This window comes from Camelus ferus, chromosome 1 (assembly GCF_009834535.1).
Source record: "Camelus ferus isolate YT-003-E chromosome 1, BCGSAC_Cfer_1.0, whole genome shotgun sequence".
Lineage (NCBI taxonomy): Eukaryota > Metazoa > Chordata > Mammalia > Artiodactyla > Camelidae > Camelus > Camelus ferus.
Genome location: NC_045696.1, coordinates 1,693,969 through 1,708,076, shown reverse-complemented (window position 1 = coordinate 1,708,076; position 14,108 = coordinate 1,693,969). Strand labels below are relative to the sequence as shown.

The window sequence follows — 14,108 nt, the reverse complement described above, 5'->3', positions numbered from 1 at the left end:
TCCCCGAACCCATCACACCGGACGCCCCCTTCCAGTCAGCTACCCCCAGCGTCCCCACGCACTAGGCCCCATCAGGCGACACCTGGGCCTCCTTCTCCCCTTGAAGCCATGCCCATCTGAGTCTGCCAAACCCAGGTGAGGGTGGCGGAGCCCCTGCCACGGCCAGCGTGGAAGAAACAGCCTGTGTTCACGCCCATGTGGGAAGTGATCGTTTATTCCACAAAGTCTTATGAAACGGCAGTTTCTGAAATGGATTGTGGTTGCCCTCGGGTGCTGATAATTTAGCAGAGAGGATGTGGTAGCCACAGAGAGATGAACCCAAAGCTGGCGACATGCATGGTCCTCAACTAGACCCCAGCACCTTAAGATCTGGCCCGAGACTGCCTCGCTGCACCCCTCTGAGCCTCAGTCTCCTCACCTGTGAAATGGGAGGGTGGTGACTGTCCCGTCAGGGCCTCAGCTGAGCTGGAGAAAGAGCTGAGCCCCCAGGCGTCGCAGGAGCCGACCACAGCGGAGGCCACGCGGAGCAGCGAAGGCCCTAACCCCACACTGCGGTGGTGTGAGTGAGACCCCGTCCTCCCCACGGAAGGGCACCTGCGGGGGTCATACCTGAGAGCCCAGGGCAAGAGCAGTTTGATGAGCCCTGGGGCCGGGGCAGGGTGGGAGGAAGGGCTGGGAGTGGAGAAGGCCTCTTCACAAGGAGGCCTGAGAGGAGGCTCCAGGGCCGGAGTGCAGCCGTGCGTGGGGCTGGTGGGCCTGAGACCCTGATGCGCACCTCTCGGGACGGCAGTGCCCTGGCTGTGCCCCAAGCTGGGGTGGGGCCACTTCCCTGTGGGCCCGCGGGGAGCCCTCACCTGTGGGCGGGCCTGCTCCATCATGCGTAGGATTTTTGGCAGGGAGCCAGGCTCCTTGTGCCCCAGAGTAAGTCCTGGAGGGGCTCTCTGCGCTGGGGCCTGTGAAGACCGAGGTTATAAGGGAGGGGCCGACTGTGTGTGAACCACAGCCCGCAGCCAGATGGACACCAGCCAGCTTCACACGGTCTCTGGGGTGGGCCCCTCCACTGGGAGTTGGGGGGGAGAGTGAGCCATGGCCAATAAAATCCTTTTTACTTTGGATTTTGTTGAGTTCATTGGGTGCCCAGGGACCAGGGCCACCCTGGGGGCATTATAAGGGATGACACTGCTGTAGTAACAGAACAGTCCAGTTTGGGCCCAAGAAGAGGCAGGTGGACCGTGATGGGGAGATCCGAGAGCTCAGAGACCCACAGGTAAGCAGGCTGACACGTGGTCCAGGCACCGTGCAGATCAGTGGATGGTGATGGGAGAAGTGGGCTTTGGTGGGGAGAAACGCCAGGCTGAATTCCTCCCTGAGCAGGACACGTGTCATCACCCCCTAGGCGGTGTGGAAGGTGAAACTTCCAAGTTAGAGGGAGGACTGGGGGCTGTCTTTGTGGCCTGGGGTTAAGGAAGATTTCTCAACTGGGACACACACCATCAGAAAGAAGCTGGCACATTTGCTCACGTCAAAACAAGAATTTCCACTCCAGAAAGGACACCGTGGGCTGTGCTGTGGTTGCAGGACAGAGCGGGAAAGGGGTCTGCATTCCACAAACTGACAAGGGGCTGACACCCAGAACAGTGGCAAGGAGAACCTAAGAACGATCCTTACCCTCAAAGCAGGCGACCTAAGAGAGGAGCAAGCCAGACGCGGCCAGAGCCAGACGCGGCCAGAGCCAAGGCTAACACGGCAGAGAAATGCACGGTAAAACAGCGACGAGCTATCCCTTCTCTCCCCTTCCACTGGTTAAAAAAGGAAACAGAAAGTAAAAAAGCAACGATGGAGCACGCACGGGAAACCGGCCCCTGCCTCCCTCGTGCTCAGACCTTCTACTTCGCTCGTTTTAAAGGCGGTCAGGGGTGTGGAGTGAGGCCGGGCCGCTGGGCTTTGACCGGGCCCGAGGCTCTCCGGGCTGGAGCGTGGGCAGTCCATGGAGTAGCCCGGTGGCCAAAGACCGCATGAGACCGGGCCACGGAGGCCGCAGGGGAGGCACGGAATGTCACGACCCCAGCAACAACCGGCAAACGTAACGGTGCTCCCAGGCCGCTCACACACATGGATGCTTTGAAATCTGCACCCGTCTGTAGCGCCCAGTGTTCTCCAAAGTCTGCTTTGGCCCCTGGGAGTCAAGGGTTCTCAAAATGTGTGACATTTCCAAAGGGCCAAGCAGAGAGGACGGAGAGGACAGTGAGGACTGTGGCCTTGGCGCCCAGCTGCCCCAGGCCCCGCCGGGTCCCCCAGCCCCTGCACCTGCCTCCTTGGAGGCGCCGTCTCTCCATCAGCAGTAGGAGATGGTACCCCCTTCCTTGTGGGGCCGCGGGAGGGACTGGGAATGTTGTGGGGCAGACAGAAGGTGCTCCCCAAGGTGGATTGCATCGCAACTCGGTTGAAGACGGACTCCCCGAACCTGACACGCGGTCAGCCCTGTGCTGGGCCACTTTTTAGATCAGTGTTTGACCTCCCACCTGAGTTTGTCGGAGGATGTGTTTACACAAGAAGGCAGATGCCGGGGTGGCCAAGTAGGTCTCTTAAGTAAGAGCCCCGCGGCTCGAGAACACCTGGCGTTAAGCTCACTTTACATGGGCAGGCAGCGTCCGGGACGCCCCCATCAGCGGGCGCAGCAGAGGCCCCATGCAGCGCGGGAGCGGATCCGCCTCCCGGCCCCACGCCGGCTGCTCCAACCTGAACCTTCCTGTCTCACTTTTCTTGAATGTTGTCCGTTGGGTCCAGCAACCGCCCGGCCTTGCCAGGCGTGTGGACATTCAGGAGGTGAGAGACAGCACTCCTGTCACGGCGGGGCTGGCATGGGGACAAGGGGATTTGGACAGGATGCTCTGCCGCCTGCAGGGTGCCACCCAGGGAAGTCGTCTCCATTGATCCCAAATGCCTCCTCCCAGTCTTCTGCCAGGAGCAGAGGTGGGCGAGGTGAGGATGGAGGGGCAGCCCCCGCCCCAGGGGACCTTTGTGATAAAACACTCCTGCCAGGCGTGATTAGCCTGCAGACAGCCAGCCTCCCCTCATCTCACATCCTCCTGGCGAGTGAAGACATGAACAGAGTCTGATGACTCGGCTGCCGTGGCCTTAGGCTGCAGGAGGTGGAAGTCCAAACACTCTGAGGCTCGGCTGCCTTCAAACCCAGCTGAGTGTGCGTCTTCCTGACGCTGTGACCCTTCAGACTTGTGTATGAATCAGGAGTCATGGGATCGGAGCGAAAGGGGCCGTGGAGAAGGGCCCATTCAAAGCCTCCAGTCATAGACTGGGACGGTCGGCACAGAGAGGACTCATAGGTGCAGCTAAAAGGGCAGGAAGTGGTGGGTACTAAGGGGTCCCACGGAAAAGAAGAAAGGTCCTGAATCAACCATCCATCCAAGCTCCGACTGCAGAACTTTGCAGAAGGAGAGCAAAGGAAATCCACAGAGGGCAGACGGGAGGACGTGGGGGCCATTGAAAGCTGGTTCTTTGAGGAGATCAATAAAATTGATGACCTTCTAGGCAGACTGGCCAGGGAGAAAAACAAGAAGAAACAAGTTACCAGCGTCAAGGACAGAAATATGGGACATCACTGAACACTCTTCAGCAGTTAAGAGGATAACGAGGGGCTCTACAAACATCCCCACACCCGTGCATTCACAACCTTAGATGGAACGGGCCTCCTCCCTGATGGGCGCAAACTGGGATCCAGCAGGACCCCGGGGGGCCTTCCCAGGACAGAGCCGCCCCCCGCCCCTCCCCGTCCTCCGCCTGCCTCCTGTTAGTAGAAGAACTTCAGCCTCCCGGGCTTCCCTGAGTTCTAAAGAAAAAGGTAATCAGAGAAGTGAGAAAATGCAGAAACAAGAAAAGCCATCAAGCACGACAAGATAACAAGAGTTTAACCATCAGACAAAGTCAAGGACTTCGGTTCCTCCTCCAGGGCTGGAGATAACATTCTGAGCCATGACCTCCTTTGGGCTGTTCTGCAGCTACTGAAGCCCCGCCAGGTGGAGGAAGCTGACTGCACACTGCCCCCCGGCACGCAGACCCCAGACCAGCTGGACCCAGAAGGTGGATGATGCTGACTCCTGAGGACCTCACCACCCGCCAGTCAGAAGGGTGTCCACGAGCTGATCATGCACCACCCCACCCCCCATCCCGTCTTTAAAAACCTCCCCCTGAAAGCCTTCGGGAGTTCGGGCCTTTTGAGCACTAGCTGCCCATTCTCCTCGCTGGGCGCCTGCAATAAACACTGTGCTTTCCTCCACCACCACCCGGGATCGGTAGGTTGGCTTCACTGCACGGGGGCAAGCGGACCCGAGTTTGGTTTGTTAACAAAACTATAGAAACTCACAAAAGAGGAAACAGATAACTGGAATGTCCTATATGTCTCAAAGAAAACTCCAGTTTCTTAGCAATTTCTACCAAACATTTAAAGAAGAAAAAATGCCCACTCTACATCAACTCTTACAGAAACTGGAAAAGAAGCTTGTCAACTTCTTTGATGAGGACAATGTTATCCAAAACCAAAGACATCACAGGGAAAGAGGCCTACAGACCAGTGTCCTCATGAAGCCAGACGTGACAATCCCGAACAGAACGTCAACCAGTCACACCCAGCAACACGGGCAGCAGACAGCACGTCACACCCGGGTGGGGTTTATCCAGCAGCTCAAGACCGAATCGACACTCAGGAATCAATCAGTGTGGGTACTAGCTTCCCAATTTCCTGTGAATCTGTAACTGCTTCCAAAAAAAGTTTTAAAAACTCAGTTAATGTAATTCACCATATTAACAGACTTACAAAGAAAACTGTATAATCATCTCAATAGATGCATAAAAAGCATTTCATGAAATCCAACAACCATTCGTGATAAAGTCTCCAGCGACAGAAGGCGAGGAGCCTGAGAAGGCTGATCTAGGAAGCCGCAGCGAGCATGAACCTCAGCGGTGAACACTGAGGTGCCCCCCGAGTTCAGGCATGTGCTGGTTTCTGTGTGTGCCTCCTTGCTCTGCCCGCCACACGGCCTGGGGGAGCGACACTCGCCAGCAGCAAGCACACCCGGCTCCAGGTCTGGTTTCTAGAGACCATCACCGACTACAAGGGAACAGGGCTCCCTGGAGAAGTGGTTGATTCCAGGGGTGCTGGACGGGTCCAAGAGCCAAACGGCCTAGATGTCAAAGATGGGTCATCGTCCCAAAGCTGGAACAATTTGAACAAGAAAATAAATAATGATAACACTGCAGTAGAACGCAATGAAATAAACATGCTTTAGTCCACGTTGAAACAAACAGCAGAACAAACAAGTAAGTAGAGGAGGAGGGGCAGCTCTTCCTCAGAGAAGAGCCGTAACTAACAAGCGGAGGTGGAACGTGGCACAGAGACGCGCCATCCCCACGCCAGCCGCCACTGCTGGAGGCACCGCCCCCGAGGGGCCTGACACCTCAGGGCAAGCGTTCCAGCAGAACCAGGATACTTGCAAAGTCTCAGAGAATCCCCCAAAACTTATTAATTTGGGGGAGAAATCGTCACATCCTCAGCGACAAGACAGGTCAGCACCGTGGACCCCTGCGTCACCGGGTGCATTACTTGTGGGTTCTTCCCCCGGGTATGAACGGCCCAAGTCCCATCGTGAGAAACGTCAGGCAAACCCAGGCGGAGGGGCGGTGTGTAACACACCGCGTCAGCGCCCTGCAGAAGCGTCCCGGCCGCAGAAGCCCCGGAAGCTGTGAGCAGCTGTCGCAGACCAGAGCTGATGGGGGGTCTGACGGGTGTCCCTGGCGGAACAGAGGGCAGACACGCGGGGGAAGCGGTGAAGCGGGCAGCAGCCTGTCCTTAGTGAGCAGCAACACCCCGACGCTGATTTCTAAGACCCGGTCGTCGATCTGGGGTCACGGGAGATGCTAAAGCTGGACAAGGCTGGGGCCGGGGCATGCGTGAATTCTCTGTGCCCTTTGTATAATTATTCCATAAAAGAAACCAAAAAAAAAAAAATCATCCCACGATCTCAAGCCGTGCTGGACCCTCAGAAGTCACATGTCTGCTCCAAACCTGTCAGGGCACTTGCTCCCCGCACCCTGCCCTTCACCGCTGTCCCAGAGAAAGGAGAAGGGACACCTGCTCAACTCTCCTTCCATCCCAGGCTCCGTCCCCGTGTCAGCCTCAGAGCAAGGACAGTACAGCTTAGGGGATGAATCGTGTCCCCAAAGGCTACTTCAGCTCCAACCCCCAGTACCTGTGCGTTTAGCCTTACTTGGAAATACTGTCTTTGCAGATGTAGCCAAGGTAAAATGAGGTCACTGGGGTGGTCCCTAATCCATGCTGACTGGTGTCCATATAAAAAGGGGACATTGGACAGATACACACACACACGGAGAACAACACCCTGTGAAGGCGAAGGCAGAGACTAGGGTGATGCATCTAAAAGCCAGGGAAATGAAAGGTTGCCAGCAGAGCCGCAGGAGCTGCAGGACAGTCTGTGACAGCCTCCCTCAGCTAGGAGGAACCAGCCAGCCCACAACTTGCCCTTGGGCATCTGACCTCCAGACTGGGAGAGACACGTTTCTGCTGTGGGAGCCGGTCCCCTGCGGCACGGTGCCTGCTGCCCTGGGACGCTGATCCAGCTCCACGTCCAGAGCATGACTCAACTCATCTTTGTTTAGAACCAAATAAACCTCCTCTCTGCCACAGAGGCATGTGACCTTGTGCTGCCGGGGCACCCCCGGCCGCGCTCACCCCGACCTGGGGCCGGGATCCAGCCCCGGTTGTGCTCTCCGCCTCAGCCCCGTGACACGGGCTAAAACAACACGGTAACTGACACTCCACTCCAGGCTTTCTTTCTAGGACTGAAAACAAGTGAAGCCGCCCCAAGCCAATTTTAAGAGCTTTGGGAGCTGAGCAACTCCTGGAACGAAAACAGTTCCTGCTTGTTCTCTGGACCTGCTCTCGACATCAGCCAGGAAGACAGGGCATGAGCCTCCCCGGGGAAAACACACTCACCCGGGAGGGTATAAAAGCCCACAGCCTGAGCACCTCACCCACACTCACACACACACTCACTCACACACTCACCCTCCTCCAGCCCCACCGCCCCCACCATGGCCGCGCCCGCCCTGTCCACCTGCTCCGGTGACCTGAGCTACGGCAGCCGGGTCTGCCTGCCCGGTCCCTGTGACTCCTGCACCGGCTCCTCCTGGCAGGTGGACGACTGCCCAGAGAGCTGCTGCGAGCCCCCGTGCTGCGCCCTGGCCCCCTGCCTGAGCCTCCTCTGCGCCCCAGCGAGCTGTGATCCCTGTCCCTGCCCATCTGCCTGCACCAGCTCCTGCACAGCCTTGTGCTGCCCGCAGTCTAGCTGCCAGCCCTCCTGCTGCACCTCCTCCCCCTGCCAGCAGGACTGCTGTGAGCCTGTGTGCTGCAGGCCTGTGTGCTGCAGGCCTGTGTGCTGCAGGCCCGTGTGCTGCACACCCGTGTGCTGCAGGCCCGTATGCTGCAGGCCCGTGTGCTGCACGCCTGTCTGCTGCAGGCCCGTGTGCTGCAGGCCCATCTGCTGCAGGCCCGTGTGCTGTGAGCCCACCCCCTGCCCCTCGTCCTGCTGCAGACCCTCCTCCTCCGTGTCCCTGCTCTGCCGCCCCGTGTGCAGACCCGCCTGCTGTGCCCCCGCCCCCTCCTGCCAGCCCAGCTGCTGCCGCCCGGCCTCCTGCGTGTCCCTGCTCTGCCGCCCCAGGTGCTCCCACCCCATCTCCTGCGTCCCCGACTCAGCCTAGAAGTCCTGCTGCTGACTGGCCCATCCCCCCTGGGCCAGCCGGGCTCATATCCCACCCTGACTTGGTCCCCAGCTTCTCCCCAGTCGGGTCCTGACCTGTATTAAGTGGCTGACCCACTCAGCACAGGGTCAAGTCTGACAGCCACATCCTGGTTTGCTCCAACTCTCAGGCCATTTCCGTGTCTGCAGTCCAGTCCTCTTCTGAGCTGGAAGGTGTGGAAAAACTCCAAGACCATCTAAATGCTGCGGCTTGGGGGGGGGGGGGTCCCAGGAAGCCCCCCTGGCCATGGCCCCCTGCCAGTTCTGCCTCTTGCGAGGGTGAGCTCAGCCTCCCTCTGTGGTGTCTGTCCCTCAGCTCAGTGACTCTGGACTCTTAAGCAAACCGCCCATAAACGCCTCGTCCTGCGCACAGTACGATGTCCGTGTGTTCGTGCGATTATTCCTCAGCTTAACCTCGCATCCCCTTTCCCTCCACACACGTCTCTGCCCTCCTGCAGGGCCCTGTGCTGTCTCCTTGGCTGCGGGGGTCCCGACAGGGGTGCCGAGGGTGGGGTCGGCTTTGCAGCCCGGGGTCACTTGGGCCCTCTTGGGAGCACCCTTCCCCCTCCTGCGTGTCATTCACTGAATAGTTATTTTCCTTGATTTGACTCTGTAACTTCCTCCCCGCAGACATTTTTCCACGGGGCCTGTGCACACAGGGCACCACTGAACCTCAGGTGGAACTGGGCTTGGTGATGTCTCTCCTGGAGCCCAGAGCCCAAAAAAGTTACACTGAGGTTCCTCATGTCCCTCCAGGAGCCGCTGCTAGGGCTCCTATTTGGAGAATGTTGGCTGCCTGGGCCAGTCCCCGGGGCAATGGGCGTGTCTCAGGCGGGGCCTAAACTTAGCTGGAGTGTTTCCCAGAGTGGAAGGAGGCAGACTCAGCTTCAGAGTCAGGGTAGATCTCGAGAAGTCAAAGCGGGGAGTCAGAGGTGGACTGGAAGAGAGACAGAGCGCCCAGACAGGCAGGCAGCCTTCACTTCGGGCCATCACGCACCTGACTCATCCTCCCCCCGTAAGTCATTAGAAAGTGGGACAAAAGGTATGAAACACTTGTTTTCAGACATTGGCCAACTGATGGTGCGGAGCTTGGGACACAAAGAGGGGAGTCCTGAGATTGCCCCGCTCACTGGCCGAGAGTCTCCCAGACGCGGCACAAGGGGTGGTGGGCGCACATGATATGCATGGTGGCTTTGCTGAGCTGAAGGGACTAGAATGAGTTCAAGGAGGCTGAGGCAGCTGGGCTGTAGGCAGGCGCAGGAGAGGAGGGAGAGGTGCCGAGAAAAGCTCCCCGGGGTCCCCTTGAGTTCTTTGCTGAATATGAAGCCCTGCATTCGAAGCTCAGAACCATGGAGCTGTCAAAAACAACTGTGCGTCACTAAGGTGAACTGTCGCTAGAGCTTATGTGAGGCAAGGGACAGCAGAGTTCCGAACCGCCAGAGTGGAGAGAACTCGCGGGCACCAGAGACACTCAGCACAGACCCAGAGGCATCACTGCTTAGAAACCCGCCTAGGAGTAAGGCTTCCCTGGGTCCGTCCTGACAAAGCTTGGCAGTAAGCACGGAGGCCAGGGGAGCATCGGGCCGGCCACGGCGTAACTGCTGGACGGACTCGGGTCCAGCACTCCTCAGAGGGAGGAGACCAGCTGTCGCACCCACTGCCGTATTATTTCATTAAAGCCCAGCCTTCCATGAAAGGTTACTAGGCGCGTGAAAAAGAGATGTTACCCACGGCCAAGAGACAAGACAGTCGGTGGAAACAAACCCAGAAGTGAGAGTGGGTGGAATTAGCAGACAAGGCAGTTAAAACAACCACTATGAGTATGTTCAGGGATTTAGAGGAAAACAGGAACACGATGAGTGAGGAGAGGAGTGGAAGCTATGAAGAGAGCTCAGTGGAACTCCAAAGAGGAAAAACGCAGCGCCAGCAACACAAAAATAAAACGATGAGCTTAAAGGGAGATTAGGCACTGCAGATAAAGGGTCAGTGACCCTGAAGACATCGCCACAGAAGTTATCCAAACCGAAGGACACAATGAAAAAATAAAAATAAAAGACTTACAGAGCTCTAGTGAGCTGAGTCTAACATGCATGTAATTGCAGTACCTGGTGGGGGAAGTGTGGAGTCGGGAAGAGCAGAAAGTATTTTAGGAGATAATGGCCAAATATTTCCTGAAATTAATGAAATTATTAAGCATATAGAAAATTTGAAAACTACTAGAAACTAATCTGATCTAATTGGCATTTATACAACATGCCATCCCAACAACAGAATGCACATCTTTTCAAGTGCATATGGAACATTCACCAAGATAAGTCCCATGCTGGCCAAAACAGGTCTCAGTATAGTTAATACGACTGAAATCATACAGAGAAGGTTATTTGACCACAAAAGAATCAGAAACTGTCAACAGAAAGATATCTAGAAAAATTTCCAATATTAAGAAATTAAACATCACACTTCAGAATAATCCATGAGTCAAAGAAGAAATCAGGATAAAAATTAGGAAATATTTTGAATAAAATAAAAGTGAACCTTGTGGGATGCAGCTAACAGAGTGAATAGAGGGAAGTGCGTAGCTTCAATAACTTAGAGAAGAAGGAAGAACTAAAACCAAAGCTTCTACCTTAAGAAGCAATAAAGAAGCACACAGGTTAAACCCAAAAATAAGCAGAGGGAAGGAAGTAATCCAGAAGTGCAGAAATCTACCAAACAGAAAATGGGCAAGCGAGAGGGAAGATGAATGAAACCGAGTTTAGTTGTTTGAAAAGATCAGTAAAGCTGGTGAATTTCTAGCTTCACCACTAAGGAAAAAGGGAGAAAAGAAACAAGTTGCCAGCGTCAGGAATGACTTTCTTAAAGGGGGATCGGCACAGAGGCTGCAGACGTTCAAATAACAAAGTGGGAAGGCAGGCAACGTTGTGCTGACGCGCTCAACAACTTAGGTGCCTTAGAGGAAACCGACAAGCAACTGGAAAGATATAAACTACAAAAATGAACACAAGGAGAAACAGAAAACCTGAATAGCCCTCTATCAATTGAAGATATTAAATTCACAATTGAAATTCTCCCACAAAGAACACGCTGAGTCCAAACAGCTTCACTGTTGAAAGTCCTCAGGGACAGACAGAAAAAGCTGATAGAATCCATAGGCGGAGTATCGAGGTTAGAGGATCCAGAACCCAATTCTCTTTCTACACAGTAGCAGGGAATAGTTGGAAAAGCAGTAAACATACCACTAACTAAAACATTAAAAATGAAACAACAGAGAAACTGAACGTACGTGCAAGGTCCAGGGACTAAAAATGACAAATATTGCTGGAAAAAAAAAGCGGTCCTAGTGACTGCAGACTTGTATTAGGTTATGAATTGACAGGCTTGATACTGTTAAAATGTCAGTCCTTCCAGTTTATCTACAGGCTTGATGCAATTACAATAAAACCCAGCAGACTTTTCTGTAGAAACCAATGAGCTGATTTTAAAATACTTTCTACTCCCCTGAAACAAACAAACAAACAAACAAACAAATAAATATAAAATATATTCTAAAATCTATAGGGAAATGTAAAGGATCTAAATTAGCCAACCAATTTTGAAAAAGAAAAACAGAATTGGAAGACTTAACATTGCCTGATTTCAACACTTAATTTAAAGCTAAATTAATCAGACAGTGTGTAATTGGTGTAAATAAAAAACACAAAAAAATGGGGCAGAACAGAAGGTCCAGAAGTAGGTCCACATGTACACATGGTCAGTAGACTTCTTGGCAAGGGAAGTTCAGCAGAACGACTCACGGAACATTCAAACATTAACTTGGAATGGATCGTAGAACTAACATGAATGTTACAGCCAGGACATATTTAGATGAAAACAGAGGACAAAGTCTGTATGACCTTGGACTTAGGTAAAGATTTCTTAGAACCACTGAAGAAAAAGTGATAACGTGGATCTGATCAAAATGAAAGATGTCAGCTCTTCGAAAAGCACTGTTAGGAAAATGAAAAGGCTGCTGACGGGGAGATTTGCGACACCTGCTCCTGACAAGTTGCTGACGTCCCGAACACATGAAGACTGCTTGCAGCTTAACGAGAAGAACACAATCTGTTTCAGAGCGACGGGCAGAGGTTTTGAACAGGCACATCACTGAAGAAGAGACACAAAAGGCAGGGAAACTGACCCCGCCCTCAGTCACCAGGAAAACGCGAACATCACGAAACAGGACACACACCCTGTGGCCCGGCAGCCCTGCCCCTGGTGTCTACCCCGGGGTCACATGTCCTATGCCGGGTGCCATGTTTGTCGTGGCTTTATCTGTAGTCACCAACACCCAAACACACTGCAAGGGTGCACGGCTGAGCTGTGTCCAAGCGATACAGCACCGCTCAGCAGCTAAGAAGGCATCAGCTACTGATGCAGACAATGAACGAGACCCACGAACAAAGCCAGAGCGGCGGGACCCCTTCCAGGGATGCCGAGCAGCGGCTGCCGGGTCCGCGGGCAGAGGGCGGCGACGGGACAGGACGCAGGAGGGGAAGCCCTGGATGGAGGCCGCAGCACGGAGACCTGTTTCAACAACCATCACACTGTACAATTCCACTGGGAGTACATCGTACCCTGACAAAGCTGATTTTAAACAGAAGTGGTGGGTGAGACACGGGTCTGAGGGTGGAGGGACAAATGTGAGCAGGGACCAATGCGGACGGGGCACGTGGCATGTGTGGGAGGTGGCTGGGGCCGTGGGGGACGAGGCTGAGCCTCCCCAGAGTGAAAGGGGCTCCCTTTTCCCGGACACAGGCCTCTGGAGAGTGAGGGGCCCACGGCGGGGAAGGCAGTGCCTGGTCCCTGGCGCGGGCTTGAGGGGGGCTGAGTGTGTCTGATCTTCTACAGGCTGGGGACAGCGTCCACTTTCTGCAACACTCCCGGCCCCTGCACAAGGGTGACGTCTTGGGGTATTTCTGCCCTTGTTAAAACGAGCCGTCACTTCGTCCCAGTGCCGTCCTCACCTCAGGGTGGGCTGCTGTGGGGCCCTTCAGTGCACAGAGGCCTGACGTGGGTGCTGGCAGGTCACAGGGAGGTCCTGCAGCTGAGACCCCCATGTCCTTCACACCCCCAGACGGATCGAGCCCTCCCAGATGGGAGCCTCAGGGCACTGCCCGGGTCACTGGGTCCTGCAGGCCCTGTGGCTGCTCCTTAATGTTTCGTTCACACATCTCAGATGCTCACTCCCAGAATTATCTGTGGCTGGAGGAGCCCACCCCAGCTCAAAACCATGTGTTTCTCCCCAGGAACACCACCACAAGGAAGCAAATCAGGTGAAGTGAGTTTATTCCTCCGGGTGCCTGAGGAGGTGCTGACAGGCTGGAAGCCGAGGCCAAGAGACCCAGGCAGAGAAAGGGGGAGGGGGGACAGGTGATCCAGAGGCGATGAAGGCACCTCCTGGGAGGCAGGAGCCCCGAGGCACAGAGAGGTCTGGGGTTCCTGGGAGCAGGGGTCAGGTCAGGACAGTGGAGACATAGCAGGACTCTGTCCTGAGTGGGGACAGTCACCAACGCAGGTCAGGACTGGGGAGGCTGTGGACCTAGAGCCCGGCTGGCCCTGGGGGTCGGGCCCGGTCAGCAGCAGGACTTCTAGGCTGAGTCGGGGACGCAGCAGGTGGGGCGGGAGCACCTGGGGCGGCAGAGCAGGGACACACAGGAGGAGGGTCTGCAGCAGGACGAGGGGCAAGGGGTGGGCTCACAGCACACGGGCCTGCAGCAGACAGGCCTGCAGCACACGGGCCTGCAGGAGACAGGTGTGCAGCACACGGGCCTGCAGCAGACAGGTGTGCAGCACACGGGCCTGCAGCAGACAGGTGTGCAGCACACGGGCCTGCAGCACACAGGCCTGCAGCACACAGGCTCACAGCAGTCCTGCTGGCAGGGGGAGGAGGTGCAGCAGGAGGGCTGGCAGCTAGACTGCGGGCAGCACAAGGCCGTGCAGGAGCTGGTGCAGGCAGATGGGCAGGGACAGGGCTCACAGCTCGCTGGGGCGCAGAGGAGGCTCAGGCAGGGGGCCGGGGCGCAGCAGGGGGGCTCGCAGCAGCTCTCTGGGCAGTCGTCCACCTGCCAGGAGGAGCCGGTGCAGGAGTCACAGGGACCGGGCAGGCAGACCCGGCTGCCGTAGCTCAGGTCGCCGGAGCAGGTGGACAGGGCGGGCGCGGCCATGGCGGGGGCGATGGGGCTGGAGGAGGATGAGTGTGTGAGTGAGAGTGTGAATGTGAATGTGTGAGGTGTTCAGGCT

General features: G+C 55.8%; 6 protein-coding genes across 8 annotated transcripts in view; 3 read left to right on the top strand and 3 right to left on the bottom strand.

Annotated features, from left to right (window-relative positions):
• The window catches only part of LOC116667519 (keratin-associated protein 10-8-like), a 23,060-nt gene extending 14,837 nt beyond the window's left edge, over positions 1-8,223 (bottom strand). The window contains exon 1 of the mRNA XM_032492290.1: positions 7,321-8,223. Within this exon, the coding sequence (XP_032348181.1) occupies positions 7,321-7,766 (446 nt within the window). The 5' untranslated portion in view covers positions 7,767-8,223. The remainder of the gene's footprint in view (positions 1-7,320) is intronic.
• The window catches only part of TSPEAR (thrombospondin type laminin G domain and EAR repeats), a 124,162-nt gene that overhangs the window by 40,770 nt on the left and 69,284 nt on the right, over positions 1-14,108 (bottom strand). The gene's annotated exons all lie outside the window — the stretch shown is intronic.
• Positions 1-14,108, top strand: part of LOC116667585 (keratin-associated protein 10-12-like) — a 45,973-nt gene that overhangs the window by 8,469 nt on the left and 23,396 nt on the right. The window lies entirely within an intron of this gene.
• Positions 1-14,108, top strand: part of LOC102516058 (keratin-associated protein 10-12-like) — a 30,310-nt gene that overhangs the window by 8,466 nt on the left and 7,736 nt on the right. The window contains exon 1 of one of the 2 annotated variants that reach the window (XM_032492953.1): positions 13,732-13,834. The exons of the other annotated variant lie outside the window; for it this stretch is intronic. The gene's annotated coding sequence lies outside the window, so the exon portion shown is untranslated. Of the gene's footprint in view, positions 1-13,731; positions 13,835-14,108 lie in introns of those variants that run through there. 2 annotated transcript variants of the gene reach the window in all.
• LOC102514760 (keratin-associated protein 10-12-like) overlaps positions 1-14,108 on the bottom strand; it is a 22,999-nt gene extending 8,891 nt beyond the window's left edge. Inside the window, exons 1-2 of one of the 2 annotated variants that reach the window (XM_032492766.1) lie at positions 13,698-14,108; positions 13,141-13,577 (exon numbers count right to left, since the gene is read on the bottom strand). In XM_032492766.1, the coding sequence (XP_032348657.1) occupies positions 13,457-13,577; positions 13,698-14,032 (456 nt within the window). In that variant the 5' untranslated portion in view covers positions 14,033-14,108 and the 3' untranslated portion in view covers positions 13,141-13,456. Of the gene's footprint in view, positions 1-13,140; positions 13,578-13,697 lie in introns of those variants that run through there. The other variant, XM_032492710.1, reaches the window with a different exon arrangement.
• LOC116667548 (keratin-associated protein 10-8-like) overlaps positions 13,819-14,108 on the top strand; it is a 33,663-nt gene continuing 33,373 nt past the window's right edge. Inside the window, exon 1 of the mRNA XM_032492488.1 lies at positions 13,819-13,834. The gene's annotated coding sequence lies outside the window, so the exon portion shown is untranslated. The remainder of the gene's footprint in view (positions 13,835-14,108) is intronic.